This window comes from Myotis daubentonii, chromosome 1 (genome assembly GCF_963259705.1).
Source record: "Myotis daubentonii chromosome 1, mMyoDau2.1, whole genome shotgun sequence".
In the NCBI taxonomy this organism is placed as follows: domain Eukaryota; kingdom Metazoa; phylum Chordata; class Mammalia; order Chiroptera; family Vespertilionidae; genus Myotis; species Myotis daubentonii.
Window position 1 is genome coordinate 83,391,399 of NC_081840.1, and position 25,705 is coordinate 83,417,103.

The following is a 25,705-nucleotide window of genomic DNA, read 5'->3' on the forward strand; positions in this document are numbered from 1 at the left end:
CTTTGAGGTTTGACCTCATTATGTTTTGAACATCTGAACATACATAACATTTGTATGTTTCCATAACCAAAACTTATAAATAAATTGAAAAGACCAATAAAAAACTGTCAATGATATTTAACAGATGATAAATGGTCAATGTTATTACATAGAAAGCCTTTAGAAATTAATAAGAAAAGCACAATATTTAATTAAAAAATGGACAAAACACACAACAAATGGATTACAGAAGAAGAAATTTAAAATGTGACTAACACTTTAAAAATATATTCAATATGTTAAGTAGATAAAGAAATATACATTGAAGCAAGTTTTAGATATTTTTTTCTCTCTTACATTTAATGTTTAGTAAGGGTTCAATAAGACAGGTCTTTTATAGCTTACCAGCATAAGCATATATTAGTATAATTTTAATGAAATAGAATTCAACAATATGTGGCAACTTATGAGGGGACCAAATAATTCTTCCCCTAAAAATAATCTATTAAAAAGAAATAATTAGAGGTGAACAAATATATCTATGTGTAAATATGTACATCTTAAGTAATTTTAATGATTAAAAAATTAGAAATAATGTAAATGTGAAGCAATGATTAATGGACAATATTTTCATTGTTAATTCATAAATTTATATATGTATACATATACTTGTAATAGCAATTTTCAAAAAACAAAATAGTGATGGAGAAATGCTCATGGTAGAATACTGAATGAGAAAAGGTGTACACATAATCACAAGATGATCCAAATTATTTTAAATATACTAATAGTATTTGTATATTCATGCATAGGAAAAGGCCTGATTTTTAAAAAATTATGCAAAATGTTAACTAATGTTACCTCTGGGTTTTGTTTAATAGATGACTTATTTTCTTTTTTTTTTAATATATTTATTGATTTTTTACAGAGAGGAAGGGAGAGAGAAAGAGAGTTAGAAACATCGATGAGAGAGAAACATCGATCAGCTGCCTCCTGCACATCTCCTACTGGGGAAGTGCCCGCAACCCAGGTACATGCCCTTGACCGGAATCGAACCTGGGACCTTTCAGTCCGCAGGCCGACGCTCTATCCACTGAGCCAAACCGGTTTCGGCTTATTTTCTTCTTTATAATATACTGGAAAAATTTTTACAGCAAATCTGCACTTAGGTGAAATCAGAAATAAAAATTTAAGATATTTTATAATTTATTAATAAAATATACACTCTGACTCTTACCTGATGCCCTGCGGTAAGACGGTGGCTGCCTGCCTAGTAGAAGACCGCACCATAATACTACAGCATAAAAGCAAGACTAGAAAGCTCCACTGAGAAAAAAACCTCCAAAGCAGGGGTGGGGAACGTCTCGCCCACGGGCCAGATAAGGCCCACGAAATCCTTTGGTCTGGCCCTGCCAAGGCATTAGGGGGGAGTTAATTAAACGTTTGACCAAAGATAGCAGGCTAATTTTTAAGGTGATAATTTTGTATGGGCCCTGAATAATATTATAAATATCTAAATGGCCCTTGGTAGGAAAAGGTTCCCCCATCCTGCTCCAAAGGTTGAAGCTTCCTATCCAACAACCCAGAATCAGTTTTATATTATGGAGCTTTTTCCAAAATACAGACTATTTTTTCTTTAATACAAACATATTACTTAGAAACCCTTAGATTTCTCTCAATTCCTGTTAAGAATTAAATATTTTCCAGCAATTATTCTTAAAACCTCTGAGAGTACATTAAGATATGTAATTGTTGTATTATTAAGATTTTTTGTGGTTGTAGTCAAGATAGATTTATTACTAGGTATGTTTTCCCAAGAAGCTGTGTTACTATTTTCCCTGAATCCAACTTAAAGCAGGAAAATAAATACTAGATTTCAGGGGAGTGTGAGATGCACATTTAACATCTCTGAAGTGTGGATGCATCTCAGTTTCTGTCATGTCACAAGCAAATTCACAGCATGTTGTTTTCTTCCTTCGTGGCCTATACAATATTGATGCACACCCTACAATGGACAATGCATTCAATTCAATTAAACCTTCTGACCGCTTCGCCTCTTTAATTTGATCACTTCAAATCAATAATGTTAAACTGTGATGATCTAAACACCAACTGCCAAATTCTAAAACTTAAGAAAATCCTTGAAGCCCTACCTGGGTTGGCTCAGTGGAAAGAGCGTTGGCCTGCAGACTGAAGCATCCCGGGTTCGATTCCGGTCAAGGGCACATGCCTGGGTTGCAGGCTTGGTCCCCAGTCGGGGGCGTGCAAGAGGCGGCCGAGCAATGATTCTCTCTCATCATTGATGTTTCTAACTCTCTCCTTTTCCCTTCCTCTCTGAAATCAATAAAAATATATTTTAAAAAAAGAAAGAAAATCCTTGAAGTTTAGAGCTCTTCTCTCAAAAATGGCAAACCACTTATCTTGACAAATAAGAATTGGTTTCTGGTGCAAAAGACAGGCAGGACACACACAGATGTGTTGTTTCATAAAGTCTGTGCAAGGAAAAGTACCCATGCAGCTGTATAAACATGTTACCTGATCTTTTCCAGTTTGCCATGAATGATATGTAAATAAACTAGTGACACCTCTGCCCAAAGACATTGCATATGTGTCAAGGCTACCTCTGGCTGGGAGTCTGAAGACGGACAGGGAGCTCACTCAAAAATAAGGGTGTAAAATGATCTAAGCTCCATACTCAACTGGGAGAGTTACAGACAGCTTTCCTGACAAGTCGTTTAAGCACCTCTGGCATTTGGCTCAGAAGCTGGGGGAGGGCTGTTGCCTTATTCCCGAGAAGGACAGCCAGCCTGCTGTGCCTCTGGGTCCCTGATAATCACACTTGAAATAACTCTTCAACCGATAGAGCATCGTTTTAAAAAATTGTATCTGTAATTAATGCCAATACTACTTCATTGTTTTGCTTTTCTCCAAACCAATTATGTTTCTACTGGGACAAACACTCATTTCAAACAGACCTGTTAGAGAAGAGCAGGCGATTATACCTGCTTAGTTGTGATTAGTGGTTCTGTCACATAGGAAAGGAAAAATTTGTTCCATTTGGCTAGTGATATCTATCAGAGATTACCTGTTGGGGAGAAAAAAGACACAGACAGAGAAACATAAAAATAAAGAGAAAAGGAAATACAGTAACAAAGCCCATCAACAAGGGCAGCAGGAGCGGGGCTTCCATGACAGCAATTACAGGGGTGACCAGGCAGCAATCACCAGGTGAAACATCTTTGCCATTGCCGGGTGGTTCCGCTGGAATGTCATCCCATGCACCAAAAGTTTGAGGGTTCGATTCCAGGCCAGGGCACATACCCAAGTTGTGGGTTCAATCTCCAGTTGGGGCGTGTGTGGGAGGCAACAGATCCATGTTTCTCTCTTCCTCCCTCTTTCTAAAATCAATAAAAATATATCCTCGGATGAGGATTTAAAAAATAGATAAAACATCTATACAGCTGAGAGATTCATACATTCACCTGCATCAATAATTTTCATAGGCCCCTACTATATTCACAATAAATCACAGTAAGTATTTGTATCATACATCACCCCATCTAATCTCTGGTTATACCACTCTTAATCTTAATACTAACATTCTTAAAAACATGGAATCGCCCGGCCAGTGTGGCTCAGTGGTTGACATGGTTCAATTCCCAGTCAGGGCACATGCCCGGGTTGCAGGCTCAATCCCCAGTAGGGGGCATGAAGGAGGCAGCTGATAAACGATTCTCTCTCATCATTGATGTTTCTATCTCTCCCTCTCCCTTCTTTTCTGAAATCAATAAAAATATATTTTAAAAATTTTAAAACATGGAATCATTATGGTGTATTTGTGGTAGAAAATAGATATGTTAATGCCATGTTCCCTTAGAGAGCATTTTGCTTATTAGTTTACTTAATGTTCATTTTCCTCAACTAGGTAGTAAACTCAGTAAAGGCAGAGGGGTTTTGCTTGTTTGTTTTGTCTCCTTTATCCAATGCTGCATTCTCAGCGCCAAGAATAGTTTCTGGCATATTACATCTTCCTGATACATATCTGTTGAATAAATGAAAAAGTGCTCATATCATTTAGGGACTTCATATAATTCACTATATTTTATAACATTAATGATAAAACATATAATATTCCTTAAGACTGAGTAAGTACAGCAAATTTAGAAATTTGTGGCCCAGTATCATGTCAGCTGAAGTGTATTTCAACTTGATAATTAAATAGAAGTATTTATTCCAAATATTCTAGCACTAATACTTGAAAATAGTGAAAGTCAGATACACTCCTTCATGGCCCGTCAGCCAACTCGGAGGAAGTAAATGAGAACATAAGGTATAGGTAGGCATAAGGGAATCTGATTTCTACTTTTCTGTGCTATAAAAACAATATATAATATGCTTAATACTGCTCTCATATTTCATCTGTAGCCAGGGATGCAGAAGGCTAGCCAGGTTTGGTGGCTGGATACCAGTAGAGGGCAGCAGAGAGCCACTTGAGAGAAAATGCATAGAAGAGGAAGCTTTAGCTCCCAGCTGAGAGCAGGGTCCTTAGCCAGATCTACAGTGTGACAATGAAGACGCAGCCCATTTGGAAAACCAGTCCATAGGGTAGCCGGCAAGCATTGCGTTCCCAAATGCATTGATGTATGAGGCCAAGAAGCAAGGCAGATGGCAGGAAACAACACCAGAATAGTCAGAATAATCCAGACTCTGACTTAGCACAACTCCCAGGAGCCATTGATTCAGACAGTGATCACTGGTCAGAGCTGCTGAGTCAGATGAAGTCTTACATTCATACCAACTCCAAGATTTTGGACCCCAAGATCACGAACAAATACGTTTTGGAGTACAATCCTTTTGCAAATATTATCAACCAAAAACTCTGAAAGAATATAAAATTGTTAGCATTAAGAGGAGAAAATCAGCCCTAGCTGGTTTGGCTCAGTGGATGAAGCATTGGCCTGCAGACTGAAAGGTCCCAGGTTTGATTCCGGTCAAGGGCATGTACCTGGGTTGCGGGCACATCCCCAATAGGAGGTGTGCAGGAGGCAGCTGATCGATGTTTCTCTCTCATCGATGTTTCTAACTCTCTATCCCCCTCCCTTCCTCTCTATAAAAAATCAATAAAAAATATATTTTACAGAGGAGAAAATCATATCTGAGTGAAGAGTAGCAAACATGGACTCTACCATGTTGCAAGCGGTCCCTAGAATTCTCTAAAAGTTGAGACTTCTCAAATGGAATATTGATGCGAAGCCTAGTGAACAGCAGCAGGGTCAGTCAGTAACCTCAGGTCCCAGTGTGAGGACCCAACCCTGACGACAACCAGGATGAAAGCGGCCTGTCCAAGAACAGGATCCGCACTCCTTTCCCGTGTCTTCCTGGAGGTGTGAGCTCAGGTGAGCCATTTAGCCTCCTCAGGTCAGTTTCCTCGCTTCTAAAATAAAATAATGCCTGTCTCTATTGGGTCAGAGAGGAATTCACAAGAGAAAGCACGCCTTGTTAACTTTATACAAACATAGGGTTGTTGTTTTTTTCATTACCAGTTTGAGTAGTAGGAAGAGCAGGAAGGTATCTAGGGAACAACAACAACAAAAGCATATAGAAAATAAACCTTTGACAGGTTCAGAATTTTCTTTGTAATGAATCCACTTCTTCTACCAGTCCAGGCCAGTATAGGTCTGATTCTCCTTGTATAAGTCCTCAGTCTTACGGGAGCCCGTATTAAATGCTGAGCATGTTCACATCAGGGAGTAGTACTTGCCTCCTAGGAACAGTTTTCTCCTTGCTAAATGTGTGTAATGATGTTCCAAGCCAGACAGAAGTAGAAGACACTTTACTGCCACCTCCTAAAGGAAAGTATTCCCAGGGCCACAGAAACGAAGAAGAAATGTGAGCTGTTTGCAGCCAGAACACTTTGGCTCTGGTTCCTAATAATAATAATCATAAACAATCATTACCATGAAGAGATGGAACATGTTAGAAAAACTCAAATACAGCTGCCTCAGCTTTGTGTTCAGTTTAGTCCCATTCCCACACTGTGATTTTTCTGGATGGACAGCAAGAGAGAACTGGGTGCATGCCAATGAGTTAGCAAATGTTGACTGAAAAGTTAAGATTTTTGTCATTCTTTAAATCAGACCAAGGGGGAGATGGTTGGGACATAGAGAAGAAGGATTTGTTAATTCTTTCCAATCTTATTTAGGATGAGATGCCTAACTGGAGAATTCAGAAGGGACATTGAAGAGTCACAAATGACAACAGAGGCACCAGAACAGGATCTTCCCAAATGAATTGATGATTTATAGAATCTTTTGAGCTATAAGAGAAAGTGGAGAGTTCAACCTCCTCATTTCCTATATAAGGAAACTAAGGCCAAGAGAAGTGGTGTGACTTGCTCAAATTCTCCCAGGTGTTCACCAGGCCAGATATCTTATTAGTCTAGAATACCAACTGCCTAATAGCTAGTGTGCCGATCAGTAGCCAATTCCATAGTAAAGGCACAGAAAGTATTGATGAAAAATCAAACAGAATGGGCAAAATGAGCTTCCTTTAAAGTTACAAAACATGGGTCCTTATATTCCAATAGTCATCCTCTGCTTTGCTAATAGGAAATGATACACACTTATACCTCAGTAAGTGCGTGAACAAACTATGCCCATGCACGTGGCCAGCTCGTAGTCACAGAGAATGAGATGAATTCTTCCTTACCCTTACCTCTGTCTAATGTGATAAATGCCAAGAAAATGCTAAATTGTTATTCTGAAAAGTCTTGCACTGTATGTCTCTCTGCCATGGCTAAGACTTCACCTGTGTTCAGATATTCCATTTAAATATATATATGAATGAAATGGAGTTCATCCAGAAATAGGAATCCCATTTCTTTGAATTTCAAAATATTTTGAGCACAAGTGATACAGAGCATATATGTGGTGACTTAAAACATATTTTTATTATGTTCTGTAATATTGATTACACAGCTATCTCAAATCAAATAAATGGTTGATGCAGACAAAAGGAAATCTTGGAAAATTCTACCTTATTTGCCGGGAGCCGGTCCATCCTTGCTGTTTCAAGGGACCTGGCATATATAGCATACGGTTCTTAATATGTTTGCTCACCTTCTTGGCGCTGTGTTTTAACCAAGGTCACCTCTCCGAGAAAGGTTGAATCCCCAGGTAGGGATTTTCCCCTGAAGTTAGGGAGGGGATGAAACTCCTTAACTAAGTGCCAGGCGGGTAGTTAATCAATTTAACTACAAACAATCATGCTTAAGCTACATAATCTTTACTCCCTGGAATGGAGATAAGAAACGCCCTAACCTTTGTAATAGAGATTGATAGGATTGAATCAACTGGTATAAATACAGATGTAACTAGACAGCAAGACACAGGGCTTGGAAGACAGGACCAAGAGAGACAGAGCCTAGGCACAGAACCTACACAGAACGTTCTCTAGAGACAGAAGAACTTCGCTGGAGAGAGCATGACGGAGGATCCTGTACAGGGACTGGCCTCGGAGCTTGGAGGCAAAGCCTGGCGAGAGAGCATGGCAGGGGATCCTGGACTGAACCTGACTGCGGAGATTGGCAGGAGAGCCTGACTAGAACCTGGTGACTGAACCTGACTGGAGAACCTGGACAGAACCTCTCTGGAGATCCTAAGCAGAACCTCTCTGGAGATCCAGACCAGAACTTGGCTGGAGATCCTGGCTAGGCTGCTGATCAACTGAACGCTGTCTCCGTGTCATTCCTTCTTCGCCGACTCCGTCTACGCCTTTGGGAACCCCTGGACCTGCTGGGGTTGGACCCCGGCACTTTTCCAATTTTGTTAAGAGTTTTTGCAGTTATACATTTGGTTTTAATTTGGAAAAATTACTTAAGTAAAGCACAACCCACAAAATGAAAGAGTCTCTTTACATGAAATTTAAAACATTAGAAGAATATTCTTACAAATTTCAACTGCCCTCTGCACACTTGAGCTAGTAAAATATATTTCCTTTATCTCACATAATCTAAATTCAATAAAATGCCCTTTTATATCAAAAGAGTGCTCATTGCCAGACAGACACTCGAAATTTATTAGAAAAACCAAGATGTCTCTCTACTCTGAAAACCTGGGTAAGCGATCCCACACCTTCATCACTATTATTGAGCATTTTTGTCACTAGATGTCGCTGCTGCCGTTTGAATGAGATTTTTCCTCGTATCCATAAAAAAAAGAAGGTTCTTATAATCTGAGGAACTGTTTTTTATTGTTGTTGGGGTTTTGGTGAGTGGATGACATTTTACATAGCAATGCATGCAGATCATTTAAAGATGAAGAAAGAACTGGAAAGGTGACGTCACTTGCCTCAGGAGCCATAGGAAGAAAGCCAGAATTGGAAAACTGTTTCATGTTTACACTTTCTAGGCTTTTAAAAAGCAAAAGTGTTCCAGGTGGAAGCAATGAAGGCAATTATCTTTTTATACCCAAACCCATTGAGTAGTGCTTATTACACATTAAGTTACTCTTATTTTGCTTTCTCCCTGATGGTCTTCTTGGAAACTGGATACATATGAAGTATGACTCTCCCAGGCCACACTTGAAAGACGAGAGAAAATGACAAAAGGCCGTCGTGTAAGCCCAGGTGATTCCTTCCCTGGGAGTCTCCTCCATGGCGAAGGGTGCGCAGCAAGCCCAGGAGCGTCTCCCCCATAAAGTTACTAACACCAGACAAACGCACACAACACACAGTCTTATACAGAAAGCATCTCCAGCCCAGTTTTCCTGCCAGCGGACCAGACAGGGTTGCCTTCCGAAGGCCCCGGCTAAGCAGGACGCAGAGGTGGCGGTGAGAGCAACCCTGAACCGCTTTCACAGGCTGAGCTGAGAACGGAAAGGGGTGGCTGAGGGAAATGCGAAGGCAAATTCCCTGAGAGGCAACCGAGTGCCGCGGAGGAAGCATCCAGCCATTCCTGCTCCCAAGGGAAAACCCAAAATTCACCACTTCATGGGTGGGTTGGCAGGCGGGGGATAGAGTGAGCTCTCTCTCTCACACTCACTCAAAGTTGCCCGACCCTTTTTTCAGCCCCGCCTTAAGAAGAACAAGGACGGGGCCTGGAGGAAGGGGCTGCCTTGAAAAGAATGGGAAAAGGAGCCAGCATCGGGGCCAGCCTTGGGAAAAGCGCCACAGATGAGCATTTTTCGCTGCGTTTAGTGGCCCTCATTAGCAGCCTGAACACGTAGGGGAAGGCTAACATCGCCTGCTAATATAATGCGGGCGGGTAATGATAGACTTGGGAGTGGAGTGGAAGCGCTAGTTTTACATAAAACAACACGAAACATTTCGGAGGACTGAAGTTCTTAGGCGGGAGGGTGGAGTTAGTTTGGGGCGGGCCCTCAATTGAGTGGGGGCGGGGGGTGCATGTGCTGGACATCGGTTTTAGAGGTGATTTTTGCCTTGGTTTGGTTTTTGTATATACATTTATTTCGACCATCTCAAAAATTAATTTCCACAACATGACAAGAACTTCTTAGGCCAGGGTTCTGAGGTCACGGCAGGGAGGGAGGGCGGAAGCGGCATCTTTGGGGTGCCTTCTTTAAGCTCCAGCACCAGGACTGAGAACTGACAAGTAAGGAGGCTCTGAAATTCAATGTAAAAATGGTCACCTCCACAGCCCTCCTGCTGCGTCCTTTCTCTTCCCCTTAGAACAGTGGTTCTCAACCATCTGGCCCTTTAAATACAGTTCCTCATGTTGTGACCCCCAACCATAAAATTATTTTCGTTGCTACTTCATAACTGTAATGTTGTTACTGTTATGAATCGTAATGTAAAGATCTGATATGCAGGACGGTCTTAGGCGACCCCTGTGAAAGGGTCGTTCCACCGCCAAAGGGGTCGCGACTCACAGGTTGAGAACCGCTGACTTAGAAGGAGACAGAGACAGGGGAAAGGATAAAGACAGAGATAAAGGTGCGAGAAAGCAGACAAGGGAAGAGGGCTGGAGGAAGTGAGAAATTGAGGGCGGTAAGGAAGAGAAGGAGAGAAAATAGCAGGAATAAAATTGGGTACTTGATGCCCAATTATTTATCAGGGTTGGTTTTTTCCCCAAAACATTCAACTTGCTTGTCCCCTCCTCGGCTTTCTAGCCAACTTGCGGCTTGAACAGTGTTCTGGGTACATTAGAGCAAGGACAGGGGTGTGTGGAGACGGGCCTGGACGGCGGGCGCGCAGCTGTGGAAGGTCTGCTACTCCGGGATCAACCAGACCCTGAGCGCACGGAGTAGCTCGGTACCTCTCTTGCCACGGCCCCTGCACCCTCGCTGAGCATCTCCTGTCCCCAAGATTTGCGTGAGAATGGTCGGGCAGGATCTGGGCGTGAGGGTGGCTCTTTCTGCCAGAGGAGCCTATGGGTGACATCAGACACAAATGCTAAAAGACCAGTAGGCCCTTGGGCCCGATCCCCAATCCAGCCTCCCTGGCCCGCACACTGTTAGTTTTTTAGAAACTCGGGGACTCTGTGTAGAGACCTGAGATCTCACCTTCCCCTTAATGCCTTTACCTCAGTACGTCAAGCAGTTCATTTGGGAAAAATCAAAAGACCAGCTGGGCTTTAAGAATTGATTAGAGAGAGCTGGGATCGCAGGCCTTCGAGTTGCAGGGGTGGTTGGTTGCAGGGGGAGGGGGAGACGGAGGGAAGCGTGGACTGGGGGGAAGTCCGGGGCGGGGGAAGCCCCCCATAAGCAACTAGCCTCAGAGGAACCCCGGCTTTGTTTTCTGCAAGAAAGCCCTAAAAAGCACTGGAGTATGGTGGTTCCGGCATCAGCCATTGCTTCACAGGACCCCAATTCAGCCTCTGCTAGATGAGTTTTGGCTGAGAGTGGATTATCTCCCCAGACCCAAATGATTCCTGACCTGCTTCCCTAACTCGCTCTGGATCTTTGCTGGGAGAGCACCGCGCTGCCAGAGACTTGGCGCTTCTGTCAGTTGTGTAGAGCAATTACTAAGAAAATATTGTGACGAGGTTGTAGGGCGTCTGGGGCGGTGAGGGGGTGCGGAGGAGGGAGTTAGTTGGGAGAGCAATTTGCAAAGGAATATTAACTTTGATTCCCGAGATCACCGCCGAAGCCCCGCTGGCGTTGGGTGAGCTGCAGAGTTCATCCTCTAGGTGGCGGGCGTTGGTCCCACAACCGTCAGGCGGCTGCTGACTCCCAAACACAAGATTAAGCTTCTTGCTGGTTAAAAATAATAACAGTGATAATATAGAGGTATGGGGCTTTTTCCCCCTTTGGATATTTATTTGTTGCAGGGAAAAGTCATTGATTTTTCCTAAGCAAACTGTGTTTCTCCTTCACTTGGTGGAAAATAAAAACTGTTTGAATAAATAAGTTATTTCTGAACATTTTGTTGTCAAAGTGTTAAATGTTCCCGTCATTTTTATTCAAACACTAACATGATTACAGCCAATTATATATTCACCAGTGTTCTTTATTTTAGAGTAATTGTACTTGTCACTAATAAAACAGAAGCATAATGGATCGCTACTGTTCTGGATTTTCAAGCAATTTTGTGTAATTTGATTGAATTATACATCTTATCTGCTACTTTTTTATTTTTATATTTGGGGATCCTATTTTCTTGAAAATTGCAGCTCTATGCTTGTTTTGTTGTTTCTCCAGTAACGTACACTTCGGTAACACTGATAAATAGAAAGAGTCCCTTAGACATGTCGAAAATCAGCCGCTTCTTTCCCCACCCCTATCCTCACCCTTCCCTGTTCTTCAGCGGGGAAGACCTGAACTCGGGGTGCCAGGCAGTCTGAGCCACTGGGTGAGCTCACCCAAAAAGCCCAAAGCCAAGACACATTCTCCATTCACTCCAAAGACAGCCCCCTCACTGCCTGGAGTCTTTGGGGTTTTGTCTCTTTCCTGTAATGATACTGTTGGGTGTCTGGGGCTTCAAACATGCCAAGACAAGCCAACCATGGGTTCAGTTCATATGCAATATGTATCAAGGGAAAGAGAATACACAGAGCAGTCAAAAGATAAACTGTATATATTACTCCAATTACACAACCCCCAAACGTCCTACCTACTCAACCACCCACTCCCCAAAATAACAATTATTTGTTACTCTCTTGTTCTTCTTGGTTTCAGATAGACATAGAAAACTGGGATCAATAGTTTCTCTCTTAAAAAAAAAAGATAATTTCAATGAAAAGATACGGGGGGAGGGGGGGAAAGACACACATATACCTAGTGTTCACATATCTGAGCAAATTAAGAAATAAACATGACAGTAAACAGACAGGACGTAAGATTTTAAGGAACCATCTCCACAGCTGAAGGGACGAGGTTGAGCAATTCTTTTCCCGATGAAGCAATCCCTCCAGTTCCTAAGACAGGACTCAAAGGCCCCGCTAGGAGCTGCAGCTGCGAGATGGAGCCAAAGGCTCTGACTAGTGGCTTGTGTATGACCCAATATTTACCAATAACAACAACAACAAAATCAAGTGAAACCAAGGCTGGGGATTTTGAACTGCTTCTAAAACCCTGGCGTGGATACGCACGTGGGCCGGGAGGGGGCGGGGGGGGGGGATGCTGGGGATGAGTTGGCTCCATTTGCCTGCCCTGGGGAGCAATCCTGGGGCAAAATCCAGTACTAATTGATCCCAACCAGCCACACTATCAGCTGAAAATGTTCGGTTCGAGGGGACAAAGAATGAGGAATGTGTGCTAAGCATTTTTTTCCCCCAAGTAAAACGCGGTATGTCATCAATAGCGCGTATATACATATAATTAAGGAAAGAGTATTACTTCAAATTAATGAGGAAAATAATGTCCCCTGTGCGGTTCCAGACTTCTTTAAAATCTAGTGCCTCACACCCTCTGTTTTGTGTTTCGAACTTCTTCCAGGAAAACCTGCGGCCCCGCTTAGGGTGTTCCCAGCCGGAGAGAAGAAACTCATCACAGTTAGGGGCCATTCTCTCGTCGTCTGGGGTGTTCACTCTCCGGCCGAAAGGTAAGGTAGGTCTGCGCGGCGCGGTGGGAGCGGCGTGGGCCTGCTGGCGGCCGCGGAGGCAGCAGCGGGGAAGCCCCCAGCGAGCTCGGCGCCCTCCGCTCCGAGAGGGCGCGCAGCAGCCGCCTGCCAGCCTCGCAGGCCCTCTCCAAGGAGCCGGCTTTTCAGCGCTTCCATTTCCTCGGGGCCTCATCTATCTTATCTAACAAGTTCACGCTCCAGGAGAAGAGAAAAGGGTGAGAATAAAAGGAAACCCCTTCACTGTAGTGATTCATCGTTCACAGGCACGGAAGCCCTACTCGCCGATCGGGCTTTCTTCTCCAAGGTTACTTTCTCTCCTGCGCGCCCTAGTACAAAGCCAGAAGGGAGATACTCACACTGGTAAACAAGACTCTATCTAGGATTGCTTTGTAAATAAGAGGGACCCCACCACCACCACCACTTCTGTTGTCGATTCTGAAATGGAGGGTTCGGATAGTTTGTTTTCACATAATAACGGTAACTGGTTCCTGACGCCAGCCCAATCTAGCTTATCCCGGCCGCTCCTCTCCTCCCGGCCTGCCACTCCTTCCAACGGGCAGGAGAGAAATGGGGGTATAACTGCTCTCCCCTACTGGGTTCAAAGCCCCTTATGTGTAATTGAATATTCGAATTGACTTCACCTGCACGCACCCCAGTCTATTGACTCTGATGTGTGCTTTATACAAATAATAAGCTTAAAACCTTTAACTGGTCTCTAATTTTTTTTTTCTCGTGTTCGCCGTGGCAGATGACCTCTTAGCCCCAAATTATTGATCTGTGTGCATGCTTCCGGTGTGATGTGCCAACACGAGACATCTCCGCTGAAAAGGTAACTTTAACGGTGAAAAATCCGGAAATGAAATCTAAGAGCAAGCCCTCCAGCTTGATTGCGCTCGGCAGGCGCCGGCGACAAAGGAGCGCGGGCTGGCGCGCACGGGTGTGCGCGGGGAGGAGCGAGGACCCCTGGACACTGCTTGCCGGAACCGTTGCGGTTTCAGCCTCCAGGGGTGAACTCGGGAGAGAGGAGATCACGACCTTTTGGCAAAGGATGCTCTCAGGGATATTCTACTGCTTCGATTTGGAGGGGGAAGGGGAAGACCTCCAGGAAAGGCATTTCAAGAGTTAGGAGGCAGGTGGGTGCGAGACAGGCACAAGTAAAACTGGTTCGTCGGTTTGTTCCCCCAGGATTTTAGAAAGGAAGCAAATGTATTCGGTTAATAGTTTACTTTCTCTCATAGGACTTTCCCCAGGCAAAGGGAGACGTTGGGATGAATGGTTCTCTGCGTGCCTGCTGGTCTGCTCACCCCATGCAGTTTTCTTCTCATTCCTTCACAGACCATCAGAGGGTGAGAGCATTTTCTAAAATTCACTCATGGATCCGCTATATGGGCCGGTCAGATGGACTTATAAGAATTGAGAAGGTTGCTGGTTCAGAACTGACTGCCTAATGGCCACGGAGTCACACTGGTCCATCTTCCCTCACTACACAGGAGTTTGGGGACTTTCTGGAAGGGTGTTTAAAAACAGGGGAGCCTCAATGCCCCACCATCTCTGAGCAGTGCAACAACACTTCCCAAAGTAGATTATTCAGGCTCCTATGGGTGATCAAATTGTAGCTCCAACTAATTATGGAGAACAGTGATGGGACAGTTAGAAGCTCAGCATTTTGAAGCCTGTAAGCTTTTCTTTCAACCTGACATATATTTAAAAGTAACTTTTCCCTTCTTTTGGTGTGTCGCTGATGGAAAATCCAAGGTAGCATTGTCTTGTGTGCTGACTTTTTCCAAGTCTCACTTTCTCCCTTTCAGATACACTGGAGGATTAAAACTAAGGACCTGAGCCCTAACCTCCTTCATTCTCATTTACCATCACCCCTCCAAATCTTTGTCTTTCGCATTTCCTGACCATTGTGAAGAAGCTGCGCCCTTTCCTTGGGCAACCAGAGGCGGGGAAAGGAATTGGCCTTTAGTGCGTGATTGTCCTAAAGGTGTGGAACCCTTTCTCCAAAGTGAATGGGGTAAAGAAATGGAACAGGCTTGCCCTCACATAATCAGGGTCTCAACTTTTTCCACAAATTGTCCATCCTTGAAGGTCCCGAGTATACTGGCAAATAACCACATAACCGGAAACAAGTAAAAGGGTAGTGGGCATTTTATATTTACAAAAAATGTGCAGAGCAGTCTGACTGAGAGACTTTTCTAAAGTCCTTTGGCCCTGGGGTAGTCATAGTCCATCGTGGATCTCTGCACCTGTCTCTCTGTGGAGAAATATTGGGAAGAAGTTTCTCCCCACTGTGTTTTGTTGCAGGTCTCAGGACCACTCATTTCCGTGATTATGTACTTGCCTTGAGAGAGCCTGGGACCTCTGGCCGAGTCAAAGACACCTGCCTGCGAGTCCTAGTCTCAAGGGGTTTCTATCTATCTAGTTCGTCTTTCTTTTTCTTTCTTTCTTTCTTTCTTTCTTTCTTTCTTTCTTTCTTTCTTTCTTTCTTTCTTTCTTTCTTTTCTTTCTTTCTTTCATTTCTTTCTTTCTTCCATTTCTTTCTTTCTTTCTGAGACCTTGGGCTTACTTGCTTCCAAAGTGGTTCCCTAGCTAATATAAGTTAAACATTTCAACTCTCAAATAGGAGGCTCTCCCTTAGATTTTTTTTCTTGAGGTTCTCAAGGAAAATTGCCATTGCCACAATGTTATGATGGAAGGATGCTGAAATGACAGGCCTAGTAGACGCTTGTCTTAATCATCGGCTTCTTAATTTAGTTTTAGTGCTGTGTGTGTGAAAGAGCACAGAATATATATATATATATATATATATATATATATATATATATATATATATATATATATGCGCGCCCCCGGGGATGTTGAGGGTGCGCGCGTGCAGAGTGCAGCCGCCTGACAGCCTGCAGCTCCCTAATGAGTGATGAGGCAGGGCTGCTGCAGAAAAGTAACACTTCCCTGGTGTGAAGACCTCTTACTGAGAAGTTTAGTTCACTACTGTTCTCGCAAACCTAATCTTATAACCTGTAACCAAAACCCACAGAACAAGGATACAACACGCTAAAGAGTAATTTATGATCACTAAATGTTAGCACCATTACCTGCTGTTAGGAAGGGATTACAGAGACGTTGGCTCAAATGGGGGCGACCTTTCTTGTTACAGGATCTCTGGAAATACCTGGGTGCCTCTGCATGGGTTCCACTCGCTCCCACACGTCACCGGGTCAGGGACTCCCTGAGCATCTGCAGGAAGAGAGCTTTAGCTAGAGCTGGACGCTGGGCTCCCCTTCAGGGATACCCTACCCAGGGAGCTGAGTGCAGGGTGGATTTTAGGTAGGAATGACTTGCCCTCCTTTAACAAGCAGGTAACAAGGAAAAAAGAAGGGAAGCACGGAAAGCTGGAAATAGGCCCCAAGGAAGACAATGCATCACCGCCAAACAGAAAAATGTATCGCGCTGCTCCCTACTGGGATGCAATAGGCTGTGGAGCCTTGGTTATTCATTACAACTAGAAACGGAATAATCTAACTCATTTCCCAAGCAATTCTTCCGTTGGAACTGCTCACTGAGTCTGTCCTTCCTTTTGGTGGGGTCGGGGGAGGCGGTAGCCAGAGAAGGAAAAGTTCACCACTATATATACCAGAAAATTACATTTGCTCTGACTTATGCTTTGATTCGTTAACAAGGTGCATTTGTAGATGTATGTGTGTGAGCTCAAAATTAAGCTGCTGATGAAAAAATATTAGAATGATAGAGAATTTGTTTCAGATCTGAGACCACTAGGTGCCCTTTGTCTTTTGACAACAATCACCCTGACTGAGTGCAGTGGAAATACAAAGTCAGGGCTTCGTGTGTTTAGGAAAGAAGCCCGAAGTGGACATGGGCAGTCCCTCAAATCCAGTTTGCACCCAAATTGTTCAGTAAGATAGACAAAGCTTCATCCAGGGACTTTCAACTTGCAAAATACTCTGTCCAAGAACCCCCTCCCCCTCCATTTCATCTAGTAGCAGTTCTAAAAAGAAGCCATTGCTGAGACAAATGTGGGCTGCTGGGTAAACAGTGCATGTTTTGTTCAACAAGCCTACCCCCACACCTATATATGGCACTCTATCTCACTACAAAGTCCAATTAAAATTATTAACAGGAACTCAAGCTCACTTCACCCAAAATTGCAAATGACCTTTTTCATTAGGGAGCCCAGATCTTTAATATGATCATAGTAAACTATAATCTATGTATTCCTACACAAATATCCTATTTTGGGAGACTTGCATTCATGCAATCCTTAAAATAATATAACACATTCTTAATATGCATGCAAAACATTTTTTCCAGTCAATATAAGCTCCTGGCACATAAAATCAGATTATTACAGCTCTCATTAGCAGGCTCCAGTTTTTGCTGTTTGAAAGTAAACAGAAGAAAAACTTATTTCCACCTGCTAAAATTTCATGCAGGATTACAAAAACAATGCACACTCAGCTTTGACCTAAGAAACACCTTCAAACATTAAAAATTCATCAGTCAGGGCTGGTGGTTGTATTCAAGGAATGCTCCTCCACTTTGCTGCTGAGCTTGGATTTGAATAAAATGCCCAATGTTAACAAACAATACCCACGTTTGGCACTTTGTGTATTAAATTGATCAAACAGATTTTAGGAAGCACAATGCACAATTTGTACAGACCTGATTGAGTTAATATAATATCAGCAAATTTTACATCGAAATGATTCTGTTTCTTTTCTTTGTGTTTAAAACCAGCACAGATTACAAATTTTAATGATCTGAAAATGTTTGGTATACAAAATCATGCTTATTTCAGTATTAGCAAAAACACAAGAAATTTTTCAACACAAACACCCAGCTGTGTCTATTTTAAAAGCAGTTCAATGACAGCTTGCACTTATGAGCATGCAATCAGCTAATTTCGCTTTTTTTTTTCTTCTGTGTTAATCAACACTTTCCTTCCTGCATATCAGAGTACAAATAGTATAGTTACTCCACATCAGTAAATGTTTACGTAACCTGTCCTTTCCCAAGAATCCGGTTACACCGAATCATTTCACGCTAGACCGACTACGAAAACGTACCGGGCGTCCACCTCGGAGGGAGCCCCTCGTGTGCCATTATAAGTGGCGCTGGGAAGGGGGGCTGCGGGAGGGGGAGAGAAGCGGGGAGTAGGTGGAGGAATGGAGAGAGGGAGAGAAACGGAGGAGAAGGGGTGGGGGAGTGAGGAGGGAGGTGGCAGAGGGGAGGAGGGAGGAAAGCCAGTTGAGGAAAAGTAGGAATAACAAGCCTGAGGAGGGGAGAAGAGTGGGCGGAGGAAAAGCGAGCAGGAAAGCCAAGGCCCAGAGATCTCGCCAGCCTGGTCCAAAAAGCCCACTAGCTCACCGCGCTCCTGTACGACACCTGAGCTTAGAAGTCAATGTTGGGGGCCCTGTCACTGTCAACGTTGAGAGCTGAAACCTCACGTGTAAATATCGTTTGTTTTAAAGTAAGAAAATATGTAGAAATCGGGGTTGGGGAAAAATACATACATACAGTGGGAGGACAGTTAAGGTTAGTCCAATGCCCAAAGCTCCCTTATGGCATTCCTAATAGAAACATATTTAGAAATCACTACCAATTTTGTAATTGTCTATTTTTCCCTTGAGTTGATTCTCTCAGAATTTCAAGGTGAGGGTGGGGTGCGAAGAGTGGAGACTCCCTATGACCCTGAGTGCTCATTAATTGCATTCTTTACATTAGAACTGAAATTTCACACCACATTGTTTTATTCTTCCTTCGTTTTCTTAAATACCACATCTGCCAGATTATCTGAGAGCTCCTCAAAGTGATGTTTACACTTTATGGTTCTTTCCCTTACGGGGGGGGGGGGGGGTGGGGGAAGGTGCCTTTTCGTTTACACTTCGCCTCCACCTCCCTCTTCTCTCAGCCTACATCCTCCGTAGAAAGGGTATGTTTCGTGCCCATGTGGGATGAAACAGCCTTTGATCAGTGTGCTCCGAACCGAATTCCAATCCCTGGGAAATGCCGGGCCTTAGCCCTGCCCCTGGCCACGGGATCCTTTTAAAGCCCCCGAATCACCATCTCCCCTCTCACTTCAGCCCTCAGCCGCACCTCCCAGCCCCAGTGCCCAGGAGGCTGGGATGGTGGGGGGCACACTCCCGAAGCTCCTAGGCGCCTTCCAGCAGCATGAAGAGGGGGAAAGGGCTGCTTCAGCACGCGGTTATTTCGGGGTGAAGGCTCGCCCCAATGAAAAGCATGTCAGAAAAGGAAAGAGAAGAGTGAAAATAGGAAGGCTTTAAAAAAACCGGAAAGAAATAGACGCCCATCCTTATTTTCCCTCCAATGTCAACAAGCGAAATGAAAACATTTCCAGGGTGATCGCAAGCGCCTACTCGCTTCCCAGCCGGATCAGAAGCGGAGGAGACGCTGGAGCGGCGAGGAGACGGCGACGAGTCACCCGGCGCGTGAGCGACGGCCCGGAGCCGGACGGAAGGGGAAGGAAGAGACGCACGGGCAGAGCGTGTGTTACCTGGTTTATTTCGAGACGGGCATGGCCTTCTCCCTGCACATCCCGCACTGCAGAAGGCCATCCTAGGCGCCCGCCACTGCGCCGCCCCCGCCCGCCGCCGCGCCGCGAGCCCCCGGCCCGGCTTCCCGGCGGCGCGCGACCCCAGCCCCGAGCTCGCCGCCGCCCAGGCCGCAGGAACCAAGTAAGTAACCCCGGCTTCGCCCCGCGCGCCGGACCCTTCCCCCGCCTCATCCCACCGCTTCCAAGCCTCGCCAGGCCCTCCTCCCGCGAAGGTGCGGGGCACCCCTCCCCGCGCCAGGGGAGGACCTTCCCTCCGCCGCCCGCCAGCGCCTCGGAGGGCGGTCCCCCCGGGGGCACCCAGTCCTAAGGGCTCGGGGAGGCCTGGCCGGCCTGCAGCCCGACGGGGGAAGTAGTGCCCAGCCGCGCCTCTCCTCCTGCGCCTCCATTTCCTGCCCTTTCCATCCGTCCTCTCCCCGCTCTCCCACGCTTCCCTCCGCCGCCGCCGCCCCCGCTATTAAAAATAAAACCGGATACAAACTTTAATCAATAAGGACAAATACTGACGCTCAAACGAAAAGGACCCAATGCGGTGCGGAGGGAGGCGGCATGTGAGATACGGGCCCTACGAGGGGGACTTCGGTGGCGCAGTCCCGCGGGGCGGAGGGGCGCGGGGGGCGCGCAGAGGGGCCGCGGCGCGGCGTGCTCCCGCCGGCGTATCCCTGCGCGGCGGCTCGGCGAGGTCGGGGCCCCGGGCGCGGGGGAGGCGGGCCCCGGAGGGGGCGGGCGCCGGGGGGCGGGGCGTGGGTGGGTGGGCCGGGGCCCGCTGATTGGTCGGCGGCGGGAGAGACGCTCCCGCACGCCGCCGGCTCTGATTGGCCCAGCGGTAGGAAAGGTTAAACCAAAAATTTTTTTACAGCCCGAGTGTGCGCCTGTAGCTCGGAAAATTAATTGTGGCTATAGCCGCCTCGATCGCTGTCTCCCCAGCTCGCCGCGGCCGCTCCGGGACGCGCCCGCCCGCCGCCCGGCTCTCCCCCCCTTTGGGCTGCTGCTGCTGCTGTGACTGCTGCTGGGCGAGGAGGAGGAGGAGGAGGAAGCAGCAGGGGGGGGGGGAGCGGGGGGTGGGGGGGAGACCTAGAAGTAGAGTTGGGAGCGAGGGAGCTTCACCCCCGGGGCGGTGGTGGTTTCTTTTTTTCTCTTTCTTTTTTCCTTTTCCTTTTTTTTTTTCCCCTTCTAATTCCTGAGGGGTGGTTGCTGCTGGTGCTACATGACTTGCCAGCGCCGGAGCCTGCGGTCCAACTGCGCTGCTGCCGGAGCGCTCAGTGCCGCCGCCGCCGCCCGCGCCGCCCGCGCCCCGCTCGACACCCACCGGTCGCCGCCGCCCGCCGCGCCGCTGCCCCGCTCCCGCGCCGCCGCCGCCGCCGCTGCCCCTCGACGCCTGGGTGATGCTGGACATGGGAGATAGGAAAGAGGTGAAAATGATCCCCAAGTCCTCGTTCAGCATCAACAGCCTGGTGCCGGAGGCCGTCCAGAACGACAACCACCACGCGAGCCACGGCCACCACAACAGCCACCACCCGCAGCACCACCACCACCACCACCACCATCACCACCACCCGCCGCCGCCGGCGCCGCAACCGCCGCCGCAGCAACAGCCGCCGCCGCCGCCGCCGCCGCCCCAGGCCCCGCAGCCCCCCCAGGCGCGGGGCGCCCCGGGACCCGACGACGACAAGGGCCCCCAGTCGCTGCTGCTGCCGCCGCCGCCGCCGCCGCCGCCCTCGGCCGCCGCCCTGGACGGGGCCAAAGCGGACGGCCTGGGCGGCAAGGGCGAGCCGGGCGGCGGCGGCTCTGGGGAGCTGGCGCCCGTCGGGCCGGACGAGAAGGAGAAGGGCGCGGGCGCCGGGGGGGAGGAGAAGAAGGGGGCGGGCGAGGGCGGCAAGGACGGGGAGGGGGGCAAGGAGGGCGAGAAGAAGAACGGCAAGTACGAGAAGCCGCCCTTCAGCTACAACGCGCTCATCATGATGGCCATCCGGCAGAGCCCCGAGAAGCGGCTCACGCTCAACGGCATCTACGAGTTCATCATGAAGAACTTCCCCTACTACCGGGAGAACAAGCAGGGCTGGCAGAACTCCATCCGCCACAACCTGTCGCTCAACAAGTGCTTCGTGAAGGTGCCGCGCCACTACGACGACCCGGGCAAGGGCAACTACTGGATGCTGGACCCGTCGAGCGACGACGTGTTCATCGGCGGCACCACGGGCAAGCTGCGCCGCCGCTCCACCACGTCGCGGGCCAAGCTGGCCTTCAAGCGCGGGGCGCGCCTCACCTCCACCGGCCTCACCTTCATGGACCGCGCCGGCTCCCTCTACTGGCCCATGTCGCCCTTCCTGTCCCTGCACCACCCCCGCGCCAGCAGCACTTTGAGCTACAACGGCACCGCGTCGGCCTACCCGAGCCACCCGATGCCCTACAGCTCCGTGTTGACGCAGAACTCGCTGGGCAACAACCACTCCTTCTCCACGGCCAACGGGCTGAGCGTGGACCGGCTGGTCAACGGGGAGATCCCGTACGCCACGCACCACCTGACGGCCGCCGCGCTCGCCGCCTCGGTGCCCTGCGGGCTGTCGGTGCCCTGCTCCGGGACCTACTCCCTCAACCCCTGCTCGGTCAACCTGCTCGCGGGCCAGACCAGTTACTTTTTCCCCCACGTCCCGCACCCGTCCATGACCTCGCAGAGCAGCACGTCCATGGGCGCCCGGGCCGCGTCCTCGTCCACGTCGCCGCAGGCGCCCTCCACCCTGCCCTGCGAGTCCCTCAGACCCTCGCTGCCGAGCTTCACGACGGGACTGTCCGGGGGACTGTCCGATTATTTCACACATCAGAACCAGGGGTCTTCCTCCAACCCTTTAATACATTAACGTCCCCGGGACCAGACTGTAAGTGAACGTTTTACACACATTTGCATTGTAAATGATAATTAAAAGAAAAAATAAGTCCAGGTATTTTTTATTAAGCGACCCCTCCCCCTCCAACCCCTCCTCCCCCCTCCCCCGCCATTTCTGTACGTTTGTTCAGTCTTTAGGGTTGTTGATTATTCTAACAAGGTGTGGAGTGTCAGCGAGGTGCAATGTGGGGAGCATACATTGTAGAATATGAAGTTTGGAAGTCAAAATTATAGTAGAACGTGTATCTAAATAGTGACTGCTTTGCCATTTCATTCAAACCTGACAAGTCTCAGAGCCGCCAGATGTCCATGTGTGCAGTATTATAAGTTATCATGGACCTACATGGTGGACGCAGACCTTGAGAACAACCTAAATTATGGGGAGAGTTTTTAAATGTTAAACTGTAATTTGTATTTAAGAAGCATTCGTAGTAAAGGTGCCCAAGAAATTATTTTGGCCGTTTATTGTTTTGTCCTTTTCTTTTTAAAACTGTTTTTTTTTTCCTTTTGTTTACTTTTAGACCAAAGATTGGGTTCTAGAAAATGCACTTGGTATACTAAGTATTAAAAAAAAAAAAAAGAAAGTTGTTTCAGTTGGCAGCACTGCCCATTCAAATGAATTGGAAGGGGACAAAATTAATGATTGCCTTCAGTTTGTGTTGTGTATATTTTGATGTATGTGGTCACTAACAGGTCACTTTTATTTTTTCTAAATGTAGTGAAATGTTAATACCTATTGTACTTATAGGTAAACCTTGCAAATATGTAACCTGTGTTGCGCAAATGCCGCATAAATTTGAGTGATTGTTAATGTTGTCTTAAAATTTGATTGTGATACTGTGGTCATATGCCCGTGTTTGTCACTTACAAAAATGTTTACTATGAACACACAGAAATAAAAAATAGGCTAAATTCATATATAACTTGATACTTTTGTCTCTTTTATTAACTAGAGAGCTAAGTTCTAGAGAATTCAAAGGCTTTTTCAGCCAAATAAAATTTAAAAGCTCCTTTCATTTGAACTGAGACTTTAAATGAAAAGAGTATTTTTTTCCATTATGGAATCAAATTTTACAAAGGAGCAGGCTATTTAATAAACACTAGCTTTAAACAAAGTATAGGCTTTTCAGCTGATATTTTTAAGTTTCTGCAGATGTACTCAAAAAGAGATAAATTTAATGTGCATAGTTATTTACCCTGTGTTTATTTTCAAATCAGTCAATAGAATGCTTACTTTTTATATATTTTGTTTCAGGTATCTTGTTTATACCACTTGGCAAACTATAAATAAATGTATGTGGTTAGATCTAAGTGAATATAATGCACACAATATGTAATATATATAGACACACAGAGCCCTTCAGTTCAGGTAAAATTTGCGCTATGAATGCTGCAAATATTTTTGTTTAAATATTTGTATTTATACTAAGTCAGCATTTATTTTGGTCGTTGTTTACTCACAATGAAAGAGTTCTAATAAAGATGTGCTGAAGTTGCAATATAGATTTTGCTGAAGTGCTCACCTGTTGTAATGACTTGCAGACCAATGTTTACATTTTATTTTTAAATTATAACAATTTAAAATTCTAGAAGTTCAGAAGCAGTAAAATGCCTCTTTCTCATTTTCTTTCATTTTTGCAATGTAGAGGTATTTATTTGATTCCCTTTTAGATAAGTCTGTATAATCTAGAGATTTGTTTCTTTTGTTTACAGTCATAATTTTAACTTGTAACACACATATGCATGCATACATATGCATATACATATAAATCTGAAACAACATGAAATGATTTTTGAATTGTTTCAGCAGTCCAATTGCAATGAGTCCAGAAAATAATTATAAAACCTAAGTAAAAGGTTTAGTAACTAATTGGATCCTGTGGTGAGTCCATGGAGGACAAGTTGTTCATTTGTTACAATTGTATAGTCTGAAATGTGTTCTGCAGTAATGCAATAAGCTGGCTACTTCTTACAATGGGCCCAATGAAAAATAATCTGTCCCCAAGATGTTATCGGCAAACACTTAGAGAGTTGCTCAGGGGGGGAAAAAAATAAAGCCTAGGAGAGAAGCAAGAGTGACTCAAATAGATTTGAAATAGAAATACAGCACAGTTAATATTGGAATATGGGGATGGATGGGTTGCGAATGGGGAGGTAGAAGAAGGAAGTGAGAGAGAGAAGGGAGGAAAGGGGAAAAAAAGGATCTTTAAAGGAAAAAAAAATCCCCACTACCAAAGGAAAGAATGAGTAAGAAAGGGAGGTGTCTACGAAAGACAGAAAGATAAGGGCCAGGATAATTAAAAGAGCTGGAACCAAGTATGTACAAATAGGGAATGGACCTAATAGACTAAGACGGCTAGTTTAATTATCTCCTTTAAGCAGACTGGGCATGATTTTATTTTTTTCATATGACAGCAATTTTACCAAAGGTCCAAGTTGCTTGAAATTTATCCGTTCTTCAGAATGAAGCATGAAAGAAAATCCCACAAATAAATTGTTTTAGAAGCCAAATTTATGGCTGGTATTAAAAATAGTGATAGAGTCCAAGTGAATGAGGTTAGGCAGAGGAGAACCCCACTGATGCATTTGTGAACAAAAACAGCTGAAGGAAAAGCATGTGTTTAGACTGAAAAAGGTGATGATGTGTTTGCTTTTATTGGGGGTTTTATTTGTGGAATGATAATGTACTGGTACCGAAGAAATATAGTCTTTTGCCGATCAAAAGTTGGAGAGTTGGACTCTTATATTGAGTTAAAAGGACCTAGATCTGGAAGAAAGATTCCCTCCTTGAGTATTTTTTTTAGCCATATTAAATATCTATATTTTTTGTGATAAGGGTTTATTTGCATGATGGAGAAATAGAATTTCAATGGCAAACATTATAGTTTGAAGTCAAGATTAAAACTGACTTGTTTGAATTCATAGGAACTAAGGACTGGAGTGGAAATTCTACTTGGATACATGTCCAAGTTACATATATAATGGGGGATAGAGAAATTCGTGAAGGCCTCCTGCTGCCCAATATGAATATTTCATTTATCTCAGTCTATCCTATCATCCTTTAAGTTATCTTCTTCAAAAATACATGACAATGTAGAGTGGCATTTAGATTTTTTTTTTTTGCAACAAATTGATTGTAATACGGAGTTAATATTTATTTTCACCAATCTTTGCCAGTTAAAATCACCTTATACTAGGAGAAAAATTTCAGAACTTTTGAACTGTTTCTTCTT

The 25,705-nt window shown here is 45.5% G+C and overlaps 1 protein-coding gene and 1 pseudogene across 3 annotated transcripts; both read left to right on the forward strand.

Moving 5' to 3' along the window:
- Positions 1-19,597, forward strand: part of LOC132229725 (glyceraldehyde-3-phosphate dehydrogenase-like) — an 87,551-nt pseudogene extending 67,954 nt beyond the window's left edge.
- Positions 19,109-23,906, forward strand: FOXG1 (forkhead box G1). 3 transcript variants are annotated; one of them, XM_059709661.1, is made up of 3 exons: positions 19,109-19,712; positions 20,083-20,139; positions 20,448-23,906. In XM_059709661.1, the coding sequence occupies exon 3, from the start codon at positions 20,974-20,976 to the stop codon at positions 22,444-22,446; it is 1,473 nt and encodes a 490-aa protein (XP_059565644.1). In that variant the 5' UTR covers positions 19,109-19,712; positions 20,083-20,139; positions 20,448-20,973; the 3' UTR covers positions 22,447-23,906. The 3 variants fall into 3 exon arrangements, with proteins under 3 accessions (XP_059565644.1, XP_059565634.1, XP_059565654.1); XM_059709651.1 differs by having other exon boundaries at positions 19,109-20,139; XM_059709671.1 differs by lacking the exon at positions 20,083-20,139.
- Positions 23,907-25,705: the final 1,799 nt, after the last annotated feature.

Excerpts from the sequence above, each read along its gene's own strand:
- FOXG1 (XM_059709651.1), top strand. The coding sequence starts at position 20,974 with ATGCTGGACATGGGAGATAGGAAAGAGGTGAAAATGATCCCCAAGTCC.